This window comes from Archocentrus centrarchus, chromosome 8, assembly GCF_007364275.1.
Source record: "Archocentrus centrarchus isolate MPI-CPG fArcCen1 chromosome 8, fArcCen1, whole genome shotgun sequence".
Taxonomy (NCBI): Eukaryota; Metazoa; Chordata; class Actinopteri; order Cichliformes; family Cichlidae; genus Archocentrus; species Archocentrus centrarchus.
This window is the reverse complement of record NC_044353.1, coordinates 18,858,300-18,878,593: the sequence shown is the minus strand read 5'-3', so window position 1 is coordinate 18,878,593 and position 20,294 is coordinate 18,858,300. Positions and strand designations below refer to the sequence as shown.

Here is a 20,294-nt window from a genome sequence, read left to right as displayed (position 1 = left end):
GTTGCAAGTTTGTTTTTTTGAAATGTATACACATTCCTTTTTGGTGAGGGTAGTTGCTTCTCATCAACATGTGTCTGTGCCTCTTTTGGCATAACAACTGTGACATTTAGATCTTTGTAATAGAAATGACAGTTTTTCTGTTCAAATTGTTTTTTTTTATTCAATATTTGCTGTGAAGATACAATATATCAGGTCAGGCATCTTGTATCCAAACGTGAACATTGACCTGTTTTGCACAGATATGTATATATGTAATAAAATCACTGTTATGAAACCATTTCAGCTTTCATTAAGAATTCGTTGATAATATCAGATTTAACCGTTTGTAATTAAGCTATGTCTATTCATGACTTTGTTGGTCTAATCTCTTTTTTTAAGCAAATGTTTTCAGAAAACGTCCTACAATAATATGGAACTGTTTTTATAGTTGATCAGAACAACAACAACGCTGAGTACTGTCAAATTCTAATACATAATTAACAAGTGGATTATTCCAGAATATCCATATCTATCAAGAGACTGAACCATAAGAACAATTTAAAAGTAATAATACCAATAACCAACAACATTCGTTGTTTAAATGGCCCAGCTTAAATCTGACCAAAACCAGAATAGGCCGAAGAAATGCTTGCCATAAGGTCTTGGTGGAAGTCTTCATAGTTTTTGTGGTTTTTGGATAGCTTCAAAGTCAGGAAGCAAGTGGACGACTGTGGGAGACTGCAGTCAATAACTTCGACCTCGAGATTGGAGCATACCACACCCCAGCCAGTCCAGAATGTTAGTAAACTCTTGAGGATGTCTGATGTTCCTTTTATGACACAAATGAATGTATTATGTTAGCAAGATTATTTACATGTTCATAATTCACTTTCCAAAAGCATATATAAAGTGTATTGAAAAATGTATAATCTTTGCTTACCATTTTCTATGAATCTTCGGAGGAAGCTCATGATCAGACAGTGATCATCCAACGAGAGTATGTCTTCATCTATATCTTCATCTTTAGGCCAGTTTATGTTATCGATTACCATCTACAAAAAAAAATTTCACTGTAAATTACTTGGAATGTAGGTAACTGAAGAAAATGAAAAACTGTGTTAAGGCAGAACTTTTGATGTGTACAGATGTTTGTCTTTCAGTCCAAAAGTGAAAAACACACATAGGAAATACAAGAGTAAGTGTTGGCATGCACTGGGATGTGCTGACAAGCCATCTCAAGTGTACACCACCTCTTGCCCCCAACCGCTGGATGTAGGCACCATCTCCACCCACTAACCTTAATGGATATGCGGGCATATGGGACAGATGGTTATTTGTATGCAGTGTTGGATTCTAATCTTTGCAAAGTAAACTTACCTGTGGGGTTATCTCTGCCTCACTGGCCCTTGGAAAAAGTACTGGCACAGCATCAGGCCTGGAACTGAAAAATTCCCACACACCTGTGTCTTTCAGCCCTCTTCGGATTTGTTTCACCTGTTGTGCTGTTCTATCCAAAACCTACACATGAAAAAAAAACAATTTCTTTGAAAAAATAAAGCAAACAAATCTTATAAATTTGTTGTGACAAAGACAATGACTTTTGGAAATCGAGAGTAGTTTTTTCATTTTGTAATTCCAGTTGCAGCACTTTTTACATTTACAAAGCTCAGTATGGTCCTGTGGTCATAATGTTCAAGAGATAAGTTCAGCATGTTCTCAAGCTCTGGGGTGCGTGTTTCATATGAGATCCTGAATGCTTGAAATAAAATAACCTTTTTTTTTTTTTTTTTAATTGAACTAATAAAATACTGTTGTTTAAAATCTTTGTTTTCAGTGTTATAAAAATTATAAAGCTTAATGAGTGGATTTTTATAATTGTGGAGTTCATTTTTTGAATGTGTGATTCGAAAAATATAGAGTTGACTATTTCTATAGGCACCATAAAGATTTTCCATCAATTTTGCTATTTTTTTTTTTTTTTTTTTTTAAAAAGGACAATCTCTTGCAAAAAAATAACCTTCTGTCAAACAATTTCTTATCATTCCACACTTAAAACCATTATGATGTAGGTATATCAGGTAGGGCTGTCATGATTGCAGTGACTTAAGAACAATACTAGTCTACGTTCACTTTAACAGATTGTGGCCTTTCATCAGATATTGTTTCTGCAGGTACCATAACTTACAGCATGGAGGAGTATTTTTTCTTGGAGCCAATGTCTGTTATTGACTGTAACTCCAGGAAGATCCCATGGCAACGTCAAAGAGAGAACCACGGATGTCTCCTCCTCTGACAAATCCTTTGTTCCCTGTAACTAAGTATTTATTGTAGGAGAAATAAAGCAGTATGGCATCACATGATACATATGCAAACCTAAACATATAGCCCAAAGTACATCTGAAGAATTTTAAAAATGTGCAAATAAAAGAGTTTGTATCTCATGCTATTTACAAAAATTGTCATGAAAAAAAAAACTTTTGTTGTAGGTCTTGTATTTTCAAAGTAAAACTGAAATTTTACAAACCATTCTTATGACCTCACGGACATCTTGGTCAGCACAATCTGACTCAGTTACAGTGGCTGTTTCTGGTTCCCCTCCAAACAGCACATGGATGATTCCTTGGCTGAGACCAACCAGACAAGGACCACCATTCAGAAAGCTGTGGCCGATAATTCGACCCGCCACCACGAAAAAGTCCCTTTCTAGGAGCAGCCTCGATGTAGAGGGAGTGAGATGGTCCTGCTCACCCTCAAACAGCAATGTCTTCAGTTCTGTCAAACAACAATTGATAATATTAACATAAACAGGTTTTTCTGAACAATCTCCATACCCGCCAATTCAAGAAAATGAAAAAATTAACAACCATACCAGTTTCGTCATCAAGCAAGAATCCATTCTGAAGGTTTGACATGACTATTGAAAGTACATGTCTATTAACACCCTCTCCAATGGCAGCATCACCTAAAAAAAAAAAAGACAAGACAATTTGAAGACAGAAGACAATTGTGGGTCCAAAAATGAAAGCAAACTCTTGCAAGACATTATGTCTCCATCCAGCTGTAGAGTCAAGACTGGACTAATTTCTTTTTGGACACAAAGCAGTCGAGTTTACAAGGGCAGTTGGAGGAGTTGACAGGATTTTTAAAAATAAATGAATATTTCACCTATGAGATGACATCGCAGTGGGTTAGTCCACTGCACCCGTGGCCTTTTGTAGAATCTCAGAATGGCACGGTTCCTTTCCTTCAGGGTATCTCTTAAACTCAGGGTAAATGAAAGACTCTCTTTATCCTTGTTTGCTTCATGTACTGACTCAATGTACAGCTCAGACGCTTTGGCTGGAACTACTTCTGTAATCCAAGCTTGAAAGAAACATGACCAGAAAAGGCATACAAACTGATTAGTGAATTTAAATTTCAGATTCTATATACATAAAAAAAATAGCCAAAAATCAAAATTATACACAACCATCCATTCCAACCAATCATTTTCTAAATCTGCTTCTTCCATATAGGGTAGCTTGAAACCTGGTGCCTATCTGCTGTTCAACGAGCAAAACATATGCTACATACAACCATGCCAGGTTGCCATTCATTTTCTGACAACACAGACACACAGAAAAAATAGAATAGAATAGAATAGAATAGAATAGAATAGAATGCCTTTATTGTCATTATACAGGATGTACAATGAGATTGGAGCACCAAAACAAACAAATATGAAATACAAAAAGTACAAAAAAGAGCACCGAAAGGAAGACCCGTGAGCCGCTGCGTCTGTGCGCGCCGCCATCTTGGAACCTGAAAAGAACTATTCATACACCTAGGGCCCTTTTCCTAAATATCTTTCATTGGGACAGTATTTTCAAAGATAATTTTAAGTAAAATAAGGCTTTTGTAAACGTACAGTCGCTTAAAGACAAACCCCTACAGCATGTAAAAAAAAAAAAAAAAAAAAAAAACTGTGAACAAGAACTAATTATTTAAAAGTCTCACCTTTACTACTAACTACAGAAGCGCATTGCATTCAAGGTTAAAAAAAAAACAAAACAACAAAAACCTTGTAATTACGAGAAAAAGTGTCATAATTACAAGATCTTGATGTCAACTAATGAGAAACCTATAATAGCGAGATGCAGATCTCATAATTGAGATAACTGGAAACCAGCCATTTACTGCAGCTGCCCAACATTATATGGCACCCTAGTGGCCATGGATTTAAACTGAGTACTAACGTGTTTATTGAGTAATAGACTCGAGTCCTAAGTCTAACCTGTATATGCTACTTACCATGTCCGAGGTCCCTCTGAATATCTGGAGGATTAGGCTGCTGTGTGCTTAGAGCAGTTGAAGGACCAGCTAAAGACAAAACACATGCATAACAAATGAGTTACAAAACATATTTTTAACAGAAATGGGTTTGTTTGAAATGGCAATGGACAGACAGACAAATCTACATAAGATGTTGTTGCTGGTGGTTGCAGATATCACTCTACAAACCCTGATCTGAACCTGTCTCCAGTGTCACCACTATATCTGCAACTTGTTGCCGTGAAGAGCTGCGACTTGCCCCACTGGTGGAAGGGACAGATTCCTCTCCATTCTCACTTTCAGTCTGTCTTTCCCTGTCATCCTGTGATCGTCTTAAGAATCAATTTAACAATCAATTTCAGATTACTGAAGTACTTTTTAACAAGAAATACAAACATTTCAATATGACAAAAAAAAAAAAAAAAAAAATTAATCAGGAACAAGATGTTGGCACATACAAATGAAGTTATTATTAATACTTTTGGGGGTAAACCTCGCCATCTGTGTCTTTATGTCTTTCTCAACAATGTGTTTTATGTGATGGCTTCAGACTATGTGCACCACCTATCTATAAAAACATTATTAGCTATGGATTTGTTGTGGACACAACTTATTGTGGATAGGGAAGTTATACACTATCCATGGAATGTAACTTTGCATTATACAAGTTAACTAACCATCCATACGTAAATACAAGTTTGACTTATCACCTTCCCAAATAACATCAGTTCTGATTCAGCTGTTAATTATTTATCACTTCACTGGAAGGACTAAAGCCTACCGATCTGCATATTGGTATATGAATGTGATTGTGAATGAGTTTATGTGACTGAAGTGTTAAGTTCTTTAAGTGGGTAGTATGTCTGGAAAAGCACTACATAGATTTTGTCCATTTGCATTTATAAAGAAAACCAGGTGTACAGATGAGAACTTTAGATTTGGATCAGTACCTTGAACAAGACTGATTGTGTTGCCTTATCTGTGAAAACGGAAATTCCTCTCCACAAAGAAGACATGGCGTCAGTGGTCCAAAATATGTGTTAGAAGGTCCCTCAGTTTCTTCCTACATGTAAAAGTACAAAAAATATATAAAGACTGAAGCCGCACACAAACAGCAGTTTTAAGAAGTAAAACAAATCTACATATACACACTTACATCTCTCTACATCTCTCTCTCTCTACATACATATAACACAGTTGAAAATAACAGCAAATGATTAGCTAAAAGCAGATATATTTACCGGCTCCAAGCTGAGATGGCACTGTAGAGGGCGGATGTAAATTATAGAGTGGTGAATCATAGTGCTTGGTTCCTTCAGATATTGCACACTGTACCCTTCATTTGGGCACTGTATAACAGAGAGCTGGCGGCTCCTTGTGTTACCAGAGCTTTTGAGCAACTCATAGCCCCCTGCAGTCCTCAACTTTGGAAAGTTTTGATAAAGACAATCTGTTAATTCCTCACAGCTGTGAAAGTCACCTGAAAAATAAACACACAATAGACACACAATATTAAGAAATACCACTTTACCACCAAACTCTGTTATCACTGGAGTCTTCGAATTCCACTGAAAACAAGAAGAACAAATGTTATCTCTGTTTTAATTTTAAAATACGTGGCTTAAGAAAGAGAAAACACATTTCAGTGGAAGTGCACAGCTACACTGTGCTGCTCTAAAAAAAACAGACAACAAGCAGTAAATTTTCAAAATAATTCAGAAAGAGCTTCAGAAGGTTTTCACCTAAATTTTCCTAAAAATTATTCTATGTGTTACCATACAGTCTTGCTTTTTGGAGAGACAGAACCAGGACGTTGTTACACTATAAACATTACATTATGGAAACACAATATTTTTTCTACTGTCTTAGAGCAGCAAAATAGTTCAAGCAACAATAACGTAGATAACATACCTCGGAAACATATGCGCCGCTCACCTAGTCCTGCCCTTTGGAGACATTCCTTCTCTGGTCGCCTCGGAACAACTGTTGAATCTTTTCGCCCAAGGCAACAAAAAATGTGTGTATATGTGGCGAGGCTGACAGTTGCATTGCTGCGTCTTTGATGCCTTCTACTTGATCTGCTTGTAAACAGTCTTGACACCTCAACTGGGGATGGAAATAGTGAAATGTACCTAGCACCACAGTTGCATGTCTTCTCAAGAAATAATTTTCAGCATATATATTAGCTTACCATCAACAGGATGTCGTCCTGCAACATTTGACATTCCAGGTGTTGTTGACACTGTGAATATATTGACATATATGTACAAGAGTAGAAATGTGTAAACTCTTACAAGTATTTGAATGTGTATCTTTAAGCTACCCAACCCTGCAATAAAAGATTACATGGACATGGGTTAAAATGCATCAGATTCTGAATTATAAGATCTCTGTTCACCATCAGTGAATGATTTATCTTGTCAAAGCTACAAATGCACAAATTATACTTATATACAAGGCTACATTCACCTTGCAAGTGTTAAAGCTCATTTAAAGTTGTTGCCTGAAATCTTTTTTTTTTCTTGTTTGCTTGTTTGGTCGGTCATAGTACAATTTAAATGAGACCATTATCAGTTCAGACTGAACATTTCAAGTCCATCACACAGGACTGCATTATAGCAGTGGCTGTAACTGTTTCATTAAGGTAACTATGGAGTAAGATAACTGTCAAAAAGGTGTGTGCACAGTTCTAATATTCGTATTCGTAATTGAGAAACTGTGTGGATTAGGATTAGTCTTGTGAATACAACTCTGATTTCTTTGACTATGAACTTCTCCCTTCTGTGTGGACACGAATTCAAGTTTGTGGGTATGAGTAGAAAAGTGTGAGTCTGTGAAACTGTGCGGATTAGGATTGTTTTTCTGTGAGTACGAATCCAAAAGCTGCGAGTGCGTGCAAAGTCTTGTGAATACAACTCTTATTTCTGTGACTACGAACACCTCCCTTCTGTGTGGACACGAATTCAAGTTTGTGGGTACCAGTAGAAAAGTGTTGAAATGACGTCACAGGGCGGAGTAATCGATCCGCCATGGCGGAGTAGTCGATCCGCCATTATAACACAGCATGCGCCAAATTCAAAGATGGCTGAGGACAGTGGACCGCTTGGAGCTACCAGCTCAGGTGACGTGTCACAGGTAAGCTAAATAACGTGTGTATCCAGTATTTATATAGATATATTAAGAGAAAATGTTCTAGTTAAAGTAATATACAGTTTTTGGACTTACAGACTTACTGCAGACTATAGTTTGTAAGCTAACAACATGCCGGTGAGCTAAGTTAGTGCTAGCATTACTAGCATTAGAAGTTGGCTCGTGCTAAATAGCACTGACCTGCAAATGATAAAATATTTATTTTGAGACAGTGTTGATTAAAATGCAACTTTTATGGTTTTATCATTTGCATTATTTAGTGTATAAATAAATCTGATCATGCTAATCCTCCTCTCGGTCGTGCACGTTTTTTGTTTGTTTTTTAATGAAGCTGATGAGAAATCAATCCTCGTACCGGTGGATAACATTATTTATAATATCTGGGTTATATGTAGGTTTTAATGTGTATATTTATGTAGTCTTTTCTGTCATAATCGACATTAGGGATTGCGGGGAGCATTTGTGTCGCGATGACGTGGGCTGGGACACCAGTGCGTGGAAGGCAGAACTTCCATTCGTCCCTTTTAAAAAGTTACAGTTCATTTATTTAACCATCACCATTACTGTGAAGCTGTCCAATTACGGTATAAATAACCCATAAGACAAATATCTTGGATATTTACTCCTTGAACCTCTTCTCCTCTGTCGTCCTCTGATCGGTCAGCGGAGCACCGTTGCTAGGGACGGCGGTGTCCCTAGCAACGGTGTGTTACACCTCTGTTTACGTAAATAACAGACGCGAGAATGCAGCGATTGACAACATTCAACATGTAATTGTTTTATCTTGCAAATTAATGATTGGCTAAGTTGTTAAAAATGCAACGTTTTGCAAAAAAGTATTTTGAATCTCTGCCCAGCCCAACGTTATATTACGTGGAATTGATGGAGTACTACATGTTGTTTAGCGACTAAGTTAGCAGTGGTGTCTAATGCATTAAAACTTAATTTTGTTGTTTACAGGGACCAGTGGCTACTCAATTATTGGAACGTTTGAAATCAAGGATTACAGATGTGTTAAGCCAACCACACTTGAATTTGGACTACTTCCAGTATGTGGTAAATCAAGAAGCATTTATTCTGACAGCTGCCTCTAATACTTTAAACATTCCAACTGAAATTGTAGAGTGTCTTTTATCCCTGCAAAGTAAGATCGATGCAGCTGTTTCCCAAGAGAGCCTGTGTGCTTTTGTTAGAGTTGGAGGACAAGGCAGACCAAAGTTCCTTTTTTCTGAGGAACTTCTGTCCCAGCTCATCAACGTCCCCTTACCGCTGTCTTGCATAGCAAATCTGTTGGGTGTCAGCCAAAGCACAATCTTCCAGCGTATGCGTGAACTTGGATTGTCCACAAGATTTACATACAGCAACTTATCTGATAGTGAACTGGATGACGCTGTACGGTCAATAAAAAGCAGGATCCCAAATGCAGGATACAGAATGGTGAAAGGTTGTCTGCAAGCTGATGGGCATAGAGTTCAGTGGGATCGTATCAAGGAGTCCATGCACAGAGTTGATGCTCCAGGAGTTTTGGAAAGGATGACACACCTGGGGTGCATAGTGAGGAGGACCTACTTTGTGCAGGGGCCTTTGTCATTAGTACACGTAGACACAAACCACAAGCTGATACGGTAAGACATTTATTTACATATTTGTCTATTTCTTGGGAGTGACTACTCATTGCCCTTTTGTCTTTTATTTCCAAGGTACAACATCATCATATTTGGTGGAATAGATGGCTACTCGAGAAAGAGAACTGTAATAAAGGGTGAAAAACCTATTTTTTTATTTATTTTTTATTGTATTATCTTATTTATTACAGGGCTCTATTGGTGTTACCAATGCAGTTCACGTGTCCACACACATTATCTATACATTTTCAAAACCTTTCATAAAATTTATCATATTTTACTCCATCGCTTCACGTAGATGTCAGATGGCAATGATAAGGAGCAATGTCACCTCTGCTCACTGGTCTTCTAGAGCAGTTTTCTGAATATCCTCCTAAAAATCACAGAAAAGGAAAATGGGTTGCAATCAGAATGACTTCAAAACTCCTAAAAACACAAAAGGTTTTGTATTAATTTGGCCAATCATATGGAGAGAAAATGTGAGGGTAAAAAGGAGGTGAGAAGAAGATAATGGCAAGAAGGGGAGGTTAGAGTAGCAGGAGGATGACAAAAGCTGGTGGGAGGAGATACAGGAGGAGAGGAGCAGGGAATCAACATTTTAAAACATATTCAGAACTTTGCAAAACATTTTGTTAATTCTAATTGATTTCTACAATGGTAGAAACCCTTTACCCAAAAATACATATGCTAATCAAGACATTTAGGGACAGATGCAGATCCTTGTGTCAGAAAGCTTATTTCATTTACTTTTTTTTTTAATCTTATACATATGCTTGTGGTTCCTGACTTTTATCTTTTCCTGTTCTCATTGCTTTTGCTCTGTCTTTTGAATTTTCCTTTGGAGAGCAATGGAGATTCTGCAGATTCAAATGCTGGTTGTCTTTCTATACAGATTTTTTTTCTGCAACCAGCAACAAATAACCGCTCAAGCACTGCTCATTCATTATTTTTGAAGGCAGTAGAAAACTATGGCTGGCCTTCCAGGTAAACAACAATTAAACCGTGACTATTGTTTCTATGCCCTAACTACTCATTTCAGTGATGTTCGATGGAATATTTTGTTGTGATGATTATGACTGAACATTTCTCCCATGTATTTTCAAGGGTCAGAGGCGATGAAGGCGTTGAGAATGTCTTAATTGCTGAAACCATGTTCACTGTTAAAGGCACTGGAAGAGGGAGCTTCATAGCTGGGAGGAGTGTACATAATCAAAGGTTACAATAATATTTCACATAATTTCAAGAAGGGCTGGGTTCGATTCCACTTTGGCCCAGGCCTCTCTCTTTCTGTGTGCAGTTTGCATGTTCTCCCCGTGTCTGCGTGGGTTTCCTCCCACAGTCCAAAGACATGCACTTACTGGGGTTAGGTCAATCTGCTACTCTAAATTGTCCATAGGTGTGAATGTGAAAGGTTGTTTGTCTCTCTGTGTTGGCCCTGCGACCGGCTGGTGACCTGTACAGGGTGTGCCCTGCCCGCGACCCTGAACAGGATAAGCGGAAGAGGATGGATGGATAATTTACAGTATATCAGTAGTAAAATGGGAAGTTATTTTTGGAAAGTTTTAGTCAGACAATTGAAGTGATCAGTGTTCAGCTAAATAAGTCCTCTTTCTCACGTAGAATTGAACGGCTGTGGCGAGATGTCTGGACCTGTGTGACACACCTTTTCTATGAAGTTCTTCACAGTCTTGAGGAAGATGGCCTGTTGGACTTGGCAGATTCTGTTCATCTGTTTTGTGCCCACTATGTTTTCCTTCCACGTCTGGCAGCGGCCCTGCATAGCTTCACAGAAGGCTGGGACAACCATCCCCTAAGGACAGAAGGTGGACTCTCCCCAAACCAGCTCTGGGTTTTGGGTCACATGAAGAACCCTTGTGACCCAAATGAAGATTTGCAGGTTAGTTGAAGCTCAGACATGAAGCGTTGTGTACAAAGGCACAGTGCAGTTAACAAATAGAACAAGTCAGCAAAGCAAAATTTATAAAGGCTGTACTTCATGTTTAGATGACTTAAACATTATAGGCTTTTTCCTCTCTGGTTAATTGTTTTCCTTTGCCACTGCACTGTGCCTGTGTAGGTCAGTGTGTGGTTTTATATGTTTTTTTTTTTTTAAATATTTCTAAATTAGCTTCCAAGATAATTGCCCAATAATATTTTGGCTGAATTGTGATATCTACCTAGCACCGCTCACTTTACCATATATTATTGTGCTAAACACCCTAAAACATGACATTAGCAGTTATTCTATTGAGCTAAGAGGCATTTCATACAAAATATTAAATATTGTTTTTTTTCTTTTCAGAACACGGAGCTATTTGGAACAGACTGGGAAATGTTTGATGCTGTGCAAGAGGAACCATATGGCGTTCAAGTCCAGGAAATTGACTGTCCTCTGGATCCATATATTATGGAAACTGTACAGGCCATGATAAATCCGTTGGCATCATCAGAATCATTTGGCCGAGACATTTACATAACAATGATTCAGTGTATTGAAAATCTAACGGCAACACAAGAAATGACTGAGATGTAAGACCTTGTAAAACATTTGCAGGCAGTCTTGTTGGTTGGTTTTTTTAATTTTTTTTAAACAACTTTGGCAGGAACCATTATAAGAGAAATACTGCTTTATAACACTTATAAATTTGAAAACAGCAAGTTGTCTCCTGAAAATTAAAAAAGAATAAAACAATTTGAAATGTCACAGTAACTTGGTTGTCTTACATTAGACTGAGTGGTTACACCCTGTCAAAAGTTTGCCCGAGGCATATGGCTTGAGTCAGGATGTTTTTGAATTCACTGTATGTTTTCAGGTGAGCTGAGGGGAATGTGACTGTTCGGCTGCAGGCGCTTACAGTTGGAAAACAAACAGTGTGTTGTGTGTCACAGTCATGGTGGAATTCCATAGTTATCACAAAGTCCTTTTTTCACTTGGCAGAACAGGCTTGTGCCGTTGTCCAGTCATCCACTGCATGATGCGTCCTACGGTCAAACCTTCTGGAGTGATGCTGTTGTTGCTGGGGTCCTCTTTTTCTTAATAAGGAGATTAACACAATGTTAGTCTGAATTGAAAGTAATTCATTTTAGTTATCAAAATTGATAAAATCACTTATAAAAACACAATATACACAAATGGTATTGAACTTTGACAAACAGTGGATAAATCAAAGTATAGAGTACACAAAGATATGAATAAAAGCAGCATTCGCTGTGACTAAGATGATTAGTTGAGGCAATTGTTCAGACACCTGCTGTTATTGTCATTAAAACTATGCAAGTCATCCATGTGTAAACAGTTCATGCCTAGTTTTATGAAACTGTTATCCTTGTCACAATATGACATTTAATTAATTTTAAATATCAGTGTCAAGTTTCCAGAAATGCTTAGATTTCAAGGGTTGTATAGGTTGAAGAAATTAACCATTTACACTGCATAACCTCCTAATTACCCTTTATTGCTAAAACATACCAGAATCCTCAATTTCTTGGAGGTAGTCCTGGAGAAAGTTCATAATCTTCACTTCTTTCTGGTGCTTGGCAGAACCAGTCTCACTAAAGACAGGGCGGCTCCTCTCCAGGAGAAAGGTAGCATCCACCTTTAAGAAGGAGGAAGTGCATTTCAGTGCATTTGACATTGTAATTGTTGCATAAAATATTCTTTGACAATTAAAAGCAGTCTAAAACTAAGAATATACCTCATCATCAGTACAACAGTTCTAATGGGGGGGGGGGGGGGGGGGGGGGTTAATCAGGAGACTAAACATTAATGGTAAACCTGTTACATGTACAGGGGGGGGGGGGGGGGGGGGGGGGGGGGGGGGGGGGGGGGGGGGGGGGGGGGGGGGGGGGGGGGGGGGGGGGGGGGGGGGGGGGGGGGGGGGGGGGGGGGGGGGGGGGGGGGGGGGGGGGGGGGGGGGGGGGGGGGGGGGGAACGAAACTGCTACATATAAAGAAGTTTAACAACCCAGTTTTGCATTAAACCAATGGATTACATGTTACATCCATGTTTTAGATCAAACAAGTAGCCTAAAGTACATCCAGAAAGTATTCACAGCACTCCCTTTTTTCCACATTTTATGTTTCCAAGTTATATTAAAGTAATTTTCTCTACACATTCTACAAATACCCTGTTATGTCAATGCTGAAAAAACATTTTAGACATTTTAGCTAATTTATAAATAAGACAAAGCAAGAAATCATATTTACATAAGTATTCGCAGCTTTTGCTTCATGCTTTGTTGATCCACCTTTGGCAGCAACTCCAGCCTCAAGTCTTTCTGAATCTGATACCACCTGTTTAGCTCTCCTGTCTTTAGGCAGTTTGGTTTATTCTTCTCTGCAGTTCTTCTCCAGCTCCATCAGGTTGGATGGTAGATGTCTGTGCAGCCATTTTCAGATCTCTCCATAAATGTTCAGAGTCTGGACTCTGGCTTAGCCACTGCAGAACATTCACATTTGAGACCTTGACCGCTAAGTTGTAAAAACATCTCAAAGATGATGGAAACAGCTCAATTTTGAGCTGGCAAAGGCTGTGAATACTTACATTAATGGGATTTCTTGGTTTTCTATTGTGAAAAACTCAAAATGTTTACACATTGTCATAATGACTTATTTTTGTGTTGAATTTGAGAAAAGAGATTAACACAATTTGGAAAAAGGCCATAACATAAAATGTGGAAAAGTGAAGCGCTGTGAATACTTTCTGAATGCATGGTAATTCAAGTCACAAATTCTTGTAGAATACGTGCTTGCCCTAATGAAAACCTACAACGTTACCAAAATACCTTATCATGGCATCTCTTCTTTCCATAGACAGGATTCCAGTGTAGCCACAGGTCACAATATCGTCAACCAGGTCACTGATCTTGTCATCATCTGTGCTGTTTATCTGAAAACAAAGTGGATGTCAAGTGAAATGAAGTTGCATTGCATCACCATTTTCTGCAACAGTGGTTCCCAATCCTACTCCTTAGCCCCCCCCCTGTCCTGGAAGCCACTGCTCTACAGGCAACAAACCCAAAGAGTAATTGTGCAAGTCATATCATAATAAGATTAATGCAATTACAGACTTTGATAAAATTTTATTTACCCTCTCAATAAGCTGTGATAGTTCAAAATCTGTTACATCACTGGCAGACACTTGTATACTGTCAGAATCACCAGAGCAGAGATATCTGAAGCACCAGTCGCGCAAGAAGTTGGGGCAAGGTCCACCTTGTGCAAGGCTAGCTGCCATGATCTCTCCCACACTCCTAACCAAAACAAAACATTGCATATAAACTGCAATATTTACAATGATATAAAAGAGCTTTAAGTAGTGTAGGAATTATGCTAAAAGAAAATACAGAAGAGGGATTTCACTATGCACCTGAAGAAGTTTGAGTCCAAACTGTTGAGACAATAAACAGGATTCTTCCCTTTCTTATCTGACCCTCCAACAAAGAGTCTGTTTTCGACCTCTGCCAGCATTTCTGCAAAACAGAAAAATACAGAAAATATGAAAGGTCTCGTTTGTCTCTCTTTTTAACAATTACCATTTAAACACACTACACCGCCAAAGGCCCCCTGTTGACAATGCGTCAACTGGGTCTGATTTGACAAATATGGACAAACAGGATTGAGATGAATTATCTACGCATCAGTCAAAACAAAATTCTTGGAATTATATCCAGTATGCAGATAACCAAGAACACAAAGGTAGGGAATTATCGTTTATCCTGCACATGGCCTTGTAAGAATTTAATGACCACATTTGTTCTCTTATCGTGAAATTAAATATAGACAAGCATTTGTACCTGTGAGAAATTCTCTGCTAAGGGCACCAGTATCAATGCCTGCCTCACCGAAGAATGTGACCTTAAGTCTAGATTTAGGTGATGTCTTTTTCTGCCGTTGCCACTGTTGCATGCCTCTGCTGAAGAGGTCAGATCGAGAAACACAGATAGAAAATGTGTTCGTTTCATTAACTTGATGAGTGATCCAATCCAAGATTTCCTCTGTACTGGAATTATAAACAAAAGATAAAAAATAACATAAGACACCAGCATGTACTTCCTGAACGTGTTTTTTACTTATTTATTCCTTGTTAAGCATTAAGCATTTGAATAAAAACACAAATTAGATATGGTTTTACTGCCTGTATAATTTTATAGGTGTTATTATTCTGGGTCTTTGTAAGTGTGTGGCATGGCACAACAATTGCCATAACTGCTATACTGGTGAGATTCTAAGGGGTGAGAACAGGCCTCAAATAAGTCAACATAAGAGCAAAATGTGTCACAAACATACCATGTTTTTGGATTAATAAATTTGTCTGTGATCACACTCCAATACATGACAAAGCTTTTCAACAGCAAAAAGATAAACGATACCGCTGTATCTCTTTGAAGTGTATATTATCCTGATAACATAATTTGCCATCATAACCACTTAATGTACAATATTACCTTTGAAATGTACTGATTTGACCGACTGCTCCTGATCCACTTGACTCGTGACAGTCATTATCTGAAGGTCTGCACACAAAAGAAATAGGCTATTCAAAATATCTTGACATAAACACTCGCATACATATAACATTTTGCAAGGCAATTTCCTCATATGTAATTTGTCAAATGAATGAGGTACACATTTAAAAGGCTACAGTCAGTGAAATCATTAATATTACCTTAATCCACATGTGGCTGCATGGACTTCAATTATGTCAACGTGAAATGCATTGTTGCACACAGGACACTCTGATGTCTAAAAAACAGAATTCAGGGAGCATATAAATAAAAACTTTAATTATTCCTGAGATTAAGATCTAAATCTACCAAAAAGGCACAAACAATTTTACCTGGTCTGACTGGTTGCAAGTGGAATCTCTAAATTCATCATGTTCTTTGCAACTTTCCTGGGGGAGAAAACAATAATATGCAAGTGTTCAGAGCACAATACAGAAAGACATTTCTTTTTCCAAGATAAATGGCTGTAAAATAAAGCCAAAAAGACTAAGCTTTGACATACCTCTTCAGCAGAACAACTCAAATCTACAAGTTCTGTCTTGCATTCCTTGATGTGCACTGGAAGAATCTGAAGTGGCACCATTTTCTTGCAAGTTGTACACTGGGCTTTGGGCATTTTCTCAAACTCCTTTGCTTCGGGTGGTAGTGGAATTGTATCAAGTTCTTCTTGTAAAGGACAAATGTACAATGTGTATTTTCCACTGCTAGTCACCACTTTTAACTGCTGGCCAGTGTATCCATGTAGATCTGGAGGGATAACAACCAAGTTCCGCCGCCCACTTCCACCTAAAATTGAAAAGGTTACTGACACTAAACCAGTGGTTCTCAAATCCAGGCCTCGTGGCCCGGTGTCCTGCAGGTTTTAGATGTGTCTCTGATCCAACACACCTGAATGAAATGTCTGAATTACCTCCTCAGTATGCACTCAAGTTCTCCAGAGTCCTGCTAATGACTTCTATGTTTGATTCAGGTGTGTTGGCTCAGGGACACATCTAAAATCTGCAGGACACCGGGCCACGAGGCCTGGATTTGAGAATCCCTGCACTAAACAAACCTGAATATACAAACTACTCCTATAGAGTAGTTACATTAATCCAATGTATACACCTACATACCTGTGGATTTGTGCAGCATCCAGCCACCACAGATGTTTGCCAGTCATGGATATACATTCACAAGCAAATCTGAAATCTTAACAGACAAAAGTAAGGTTAAAAGCTTTAGTGCAATGACTTATATTTATGAACTGCTGTCTATGTCATCATGCATACATTAACTAAATCATGCATGAAGATAAAATTTAAGATGGATGTTTTTCACTTTAGACATGACTTGACACAAGGCAGTAAATGAAGTGTAGCATACCTCTGAATGTGTCATGTTTTCAAATATGGTTAGAGAACGTTTTCCAAGGCCAGCAAGCATGAGTGGCAGTTCCTCCTCTCCTTTTGGTGTTTTTTCATATTGTTTTTCAAGAAGAAAGAAATTCACCAAGAAACTCTTCCCAAATTCGTTTGTCCTATATGGTGCAAAGCGCCTTTTTCCTCTTGCCTCTTTTTTAAAAAATCCTGGAAAAGACCTAAAAAGATGGCATAGACTAGAATTGTTATCTTTTATATTCCATCAGCAAAAAAAAAAAAAACCTAACTCAGAAGACATCTACATTCTCAAGGATTATGTTTTCTAAAATTTGTTTTACACAATATTTTACATGGTGATGGTCTGAAGCTTCAGAAAATATTCTAAGAGCAATGATCTGTGTATCCTACCGAGCCATTTCTTGTTTCACTGAGAGTCCAGGGCCACTGAGTTGAGCTCGTTGTTGCAGTGCCTGCTGAGGCCTCACTGTGGTCACTGACTGCACTGCCTGACCAACAGCAGCTTCTCCTGTGTTGCCCTGTCTGACTGGCCTTACATTCGGTGGTACGCTGTAACTTAACATCAAAACAAGGTTTTGTGCTGTGTTTATGATCTCTCTTAATTGGACCTGAGTGTGAAAAAAGACAATATTGAATAGCAAAGGCCACAGACATGGTTATTATTCACTATTTTATAGAATGCCTAACTTCTTCTTAAAGTCCAAGCTTGGGGTCATCTATGCCTAACAGCAAGCAAGTCTGGTACAGCAGAAAGCAATTGTGTATACCTGACCTCAAGCAAATGGGTGCATACAAATAATGATTATTGGCTCGGAAAAATCATCATGTAGTACTCCATCAATTCCACGTAATATAACGTTGGGCTGGGCAGAGATTCAAAATACTTTTTTGCAAAACGTTGCATTTTTAACAACTTAGCCAATCATTAATTTGCAAGATAAAACGATTACATGTTGAATGTTGTCAATCGCTGCATTCTCGCGTCTGTTATTTACGTAAACAGAGGTGTAACACACCGTTGCTAGGGACACCGCCGTCCCTAGCAACGGTGCTCCGCTGACCGATCAGAGGACGACAGAGGAGAAGAGGTTCAAGGAGTAAATATCCAAGATATTTGTCTTATGGGTTATTTATACCGTAATTGGACAGCTTCACAGTAATGGTGATGGTTAAATAAATGAACTGTAACTTTTTAAAAGGGACGAATGGAAGTTCTGCCTTCCACGCACTGGTGTCCCAGCCCACGTCATCGCGACACAAATGCTCCCCGCAATCCCTAATGTCGATTATGACAGAAAAGACTACATAAATATACACATTAAAACCTACATATAACCCAGATATTATAAATAATGTTATCCACCGGTACGAGGATTGATTTCTCATCAGCTTCATTAAAAAACAAACAAAAAACGTGCACGACCGAGAGGAGGATTAGCATGATCAGATTTATTTATACACTAAATAATGCAAATGATAAAACCATAAAAGTTGCATTTTAATCAACACTGTCTCAAAATAAATATTTTATCATTTGCAGGTCAGTGCTATTTAGCACGAGCCAACTTCTAATGCTAGTAATGCTAGCACTAACTTAGCTCACCGGCATGTTGTTAGCTTACAAACTATAGTCTGCAGTAAGTCCAAAAACTGTATATTACTTTAACTAGAACATTTTCTCTTAATATATCTATATAAATACTGGATACACACGTTATTTAGCTTACCTGTGACACGTCACCTGAGCTGGTAGCTCCAAGCGGTCCACTGTCCTCAGCCATCTTTGAATTTGGCGCATGCTGTGTTATAATGGCGGATCGACTACTCCGCCATGGCGGATCGATTACTCCGCCCTGTGACGTCATTTCAACACTTTTCTACTGGTACCCACAAACTTGAATTCGTGTCCACACAGAAGGGAGGTGTTCGTAGTCACAGAAATTAGAGTTGTATTCACAAGACTTTGCACGCACTCGCAGCTTTTGGATTCGTACTCACAGAAAAACAATCCTAATCAGCACAGTTTCACAGACTCACACTTTTCTACTCATACCCACAAACTTGAATTCGTGTCCACACAGAAGGGAGAAGTTCATAGTCAAAGAAATCAGAGTTGTATTCACAAGACTAATCCTAATCCACACAGTTTCTCAATTACGAATACGAATATTAGAACTGTGCACACACCTTTTTGACAGTTATCTTACTCCATAGGTAACCAGATTTCTGAAATACAACCAGGAGCCGTTGTACTCTCGACTCATCTTGCCTTTTTTAAAGAAAAGTTTCATTTATATTTTATTTGAGTCCTCATCTTCAGCAAAGCAACCCAAACGATGAAATCGGGGACGTTTCATCATTGTATGCCAATTGGTGAGCGTAAGCTAAGTAAAATCCCCAACTTAAGCATTAAAACTTATAAAAACACTATAAAACACACACGTTGGCTGTTGACTTACAAACATTAAAACAATAACAACTATTCTGCATGTAAAACAAAGACAAGGAGGAAAAAAAAACACTTACTTGTGTTGATCCTTGGCGTTATGGTGGGGCCTTGTGCTTGTGGAGTTGAACTGGCAGATGCTAATAAGATGACAATATGAATAAACTCTGTTCTTCGACAAAATTACAAAACTCTACCTAGCTGAAAACTTAACGCGTTCCAACTCATCCAATCTATTTGCAGCTTCCCTTAACAAGTCCGACACAGACCGTCTTTCCGCTCCCTCCATTACAATACGTTGGTTGTTAAAACAGAAGTCAAAGACCCAGGCATGCACAATCGATCTGCACATGGATCCTGCTCCTTCTTGTTTGTTGACCAATAGCAGAGGAGCTGGAGCAAGAAGGCAGCCCTCCTCATTTGCATAATGAGGCAGAAATGCATACGGTAAAGGAAAACGAGCAGGAGGAAAAGGCAAAACAAAACATTTATATTTGATGAAAACGCATGCGTAAGGAAAAGGAAAAAGAAAATATATACATTTCTTGATGAAAACGCATGCGTAAGGAAAAGGAAAAAGAAAATATATACATTTCTTGATGAAAACGCATGTACAAGGAAATGGAAAAACACTATATATTTACATTTCTTGATGAAAACGCATGCGTAAGGAAAAGGAAAAAGAAAATATATACATTTCTTGATGAAAACGCATGTGTAAGGAAAAGGAAAAAGAAAATATATACATTTCTTGATGAAAACGCATGCGTAAGAAAAAGGAAAAAGAAAATTTATACATTTCTTGATGAAAACTCGTGTATAAGGAAAAGGAAAAACAAAATATAGACACTATATATATATTTCTGCTTTTATTTCTAATTATGTCAGTTTCGGTCCT

General features: G+C 38.2%; 3 protein-coding genes across 10 annotated transcripts; 1 reads left to right on the top strand and 2 right to left on the bottom strand.

Moving 5' to 3' along the window:
• Positions 1 to 181: 181 nt before the first annotated feature.
• LOC115784438 (uncharacterized) lies at positions 182 to 19,843 on the bottom strand. The gene is made up of 14 exons (XM_030735649.1): positions 19,477 to 19,843; positions 6,482 to 6,532; positions 6,202 to 6,396; positions 5,532 to 5,770; positions 5,241 to 5,353; positions 4,480 to 4,622; positions 4,270 to 4,338; positions 3,145 to 3,342; positions 2,849 to 2,941; positions 2,504 to 2,751; positions 2,165 to 2,293; positions 1,357 to 1,497; positions 920 to 1,031; positions 182 to 808 (listed from the first exon to the last, which is right to left on the bottom strand). Coding segments are annotated over exons 1-14 (1,950 nt in total). The 5' UTR covers positions 19,478 to 19,843; the 3' UTR covers positions 182 to 590.
• LOC115784224 (uncharacterized) lies at positions 7,246 to 11,679 on the top strand. 3 transcript variants are annotated; one of them, XM_030735366.1, is made up of 7 exons: positions 7,246 to 7,425; positions 8,401 to 9,065; positions 9,141 to 9,192; positions 9,958 to 10,049; positions 10,170 to 10,280; positions 10,686 to 10,888; positions 11,368 to 11,679. In XM_030735366.1, the coding sequence occupies exons 1-7, from the start codon at positions 7,288 to 7,290 to the stop codon at positions 11,403 to 11,405; spliced, it is 1,299 nt and encodes a 432-aa protein (XP_030591226.1). In that variant the 5' UTR covers positions 7,246 to 7,287; the 3' UTR covers positions 11,406 to 11,679. The 3 variants fall into 3 exon arrangements, with proteins under 3 accessions (XP_030591226.1, XP_030591225.1, XP_030591227.1); XM_030735365.1 differs by having other exon boundaries at positions 10,686 to 10,962; XM_030735367.1 differs by having other exon boundaries at positions 7,246 to 8,210; positions 10,686 to 10,962.
• LOC115784225 (uncharacterized) lies at positions 12,535 to 19,470 on the bottom strand. Of its 6 annotated transcripts, none has more exons than XM_030735368.1 (13): positions 18,678 to 19,470; positions 17,341 to 17,558; positions 16,937 to 17,150; positions 16,687 to 16,762; positions 16,074 to 16,357; positions 15,904 to 15,960; positions 15,733 to 15,809; positions 15,512 to 15,580; positions 14,861 to 15,066; positions 14,434 to 14,536; positions 14,155 to 14,317; positions 13,850 to 13,953; positions 12,535 to 12,661 (listed from the first exon to the last, which is right to left on the bottom strand). In XM_030735368.1, the coding sequence occupies exons 4-13, from the start codon at positions 16,703 to 16,705 to the stop codon at positions 12,583 to 12,585; spliced, it is 1,161 nt and encodes a 386-aa protein (XP_030591228.1). In that variant the 5' UTR covers positions 16,706 to 16,762; positions 16,937 to 17,150; positions 17,341 to 17,558; positions 18,678 to 19,470; the 3' UTR covers positions 12,535 to 12,582. The 6 variants fall into 6 exon arrangements, with proteins under 6 accessions (XP_030591228.1, XP_030591233.1, XP_030591230.1 ...); XM_030735373.1 differs by having other exon boundaries at positions 14,861 to 14,979; XM_030735370.1 differs by having other exon boundaries at positions 17,341 to 17,505.
• Positions 19,844 to 20,294: the final 451 nt, after the last annotated feature.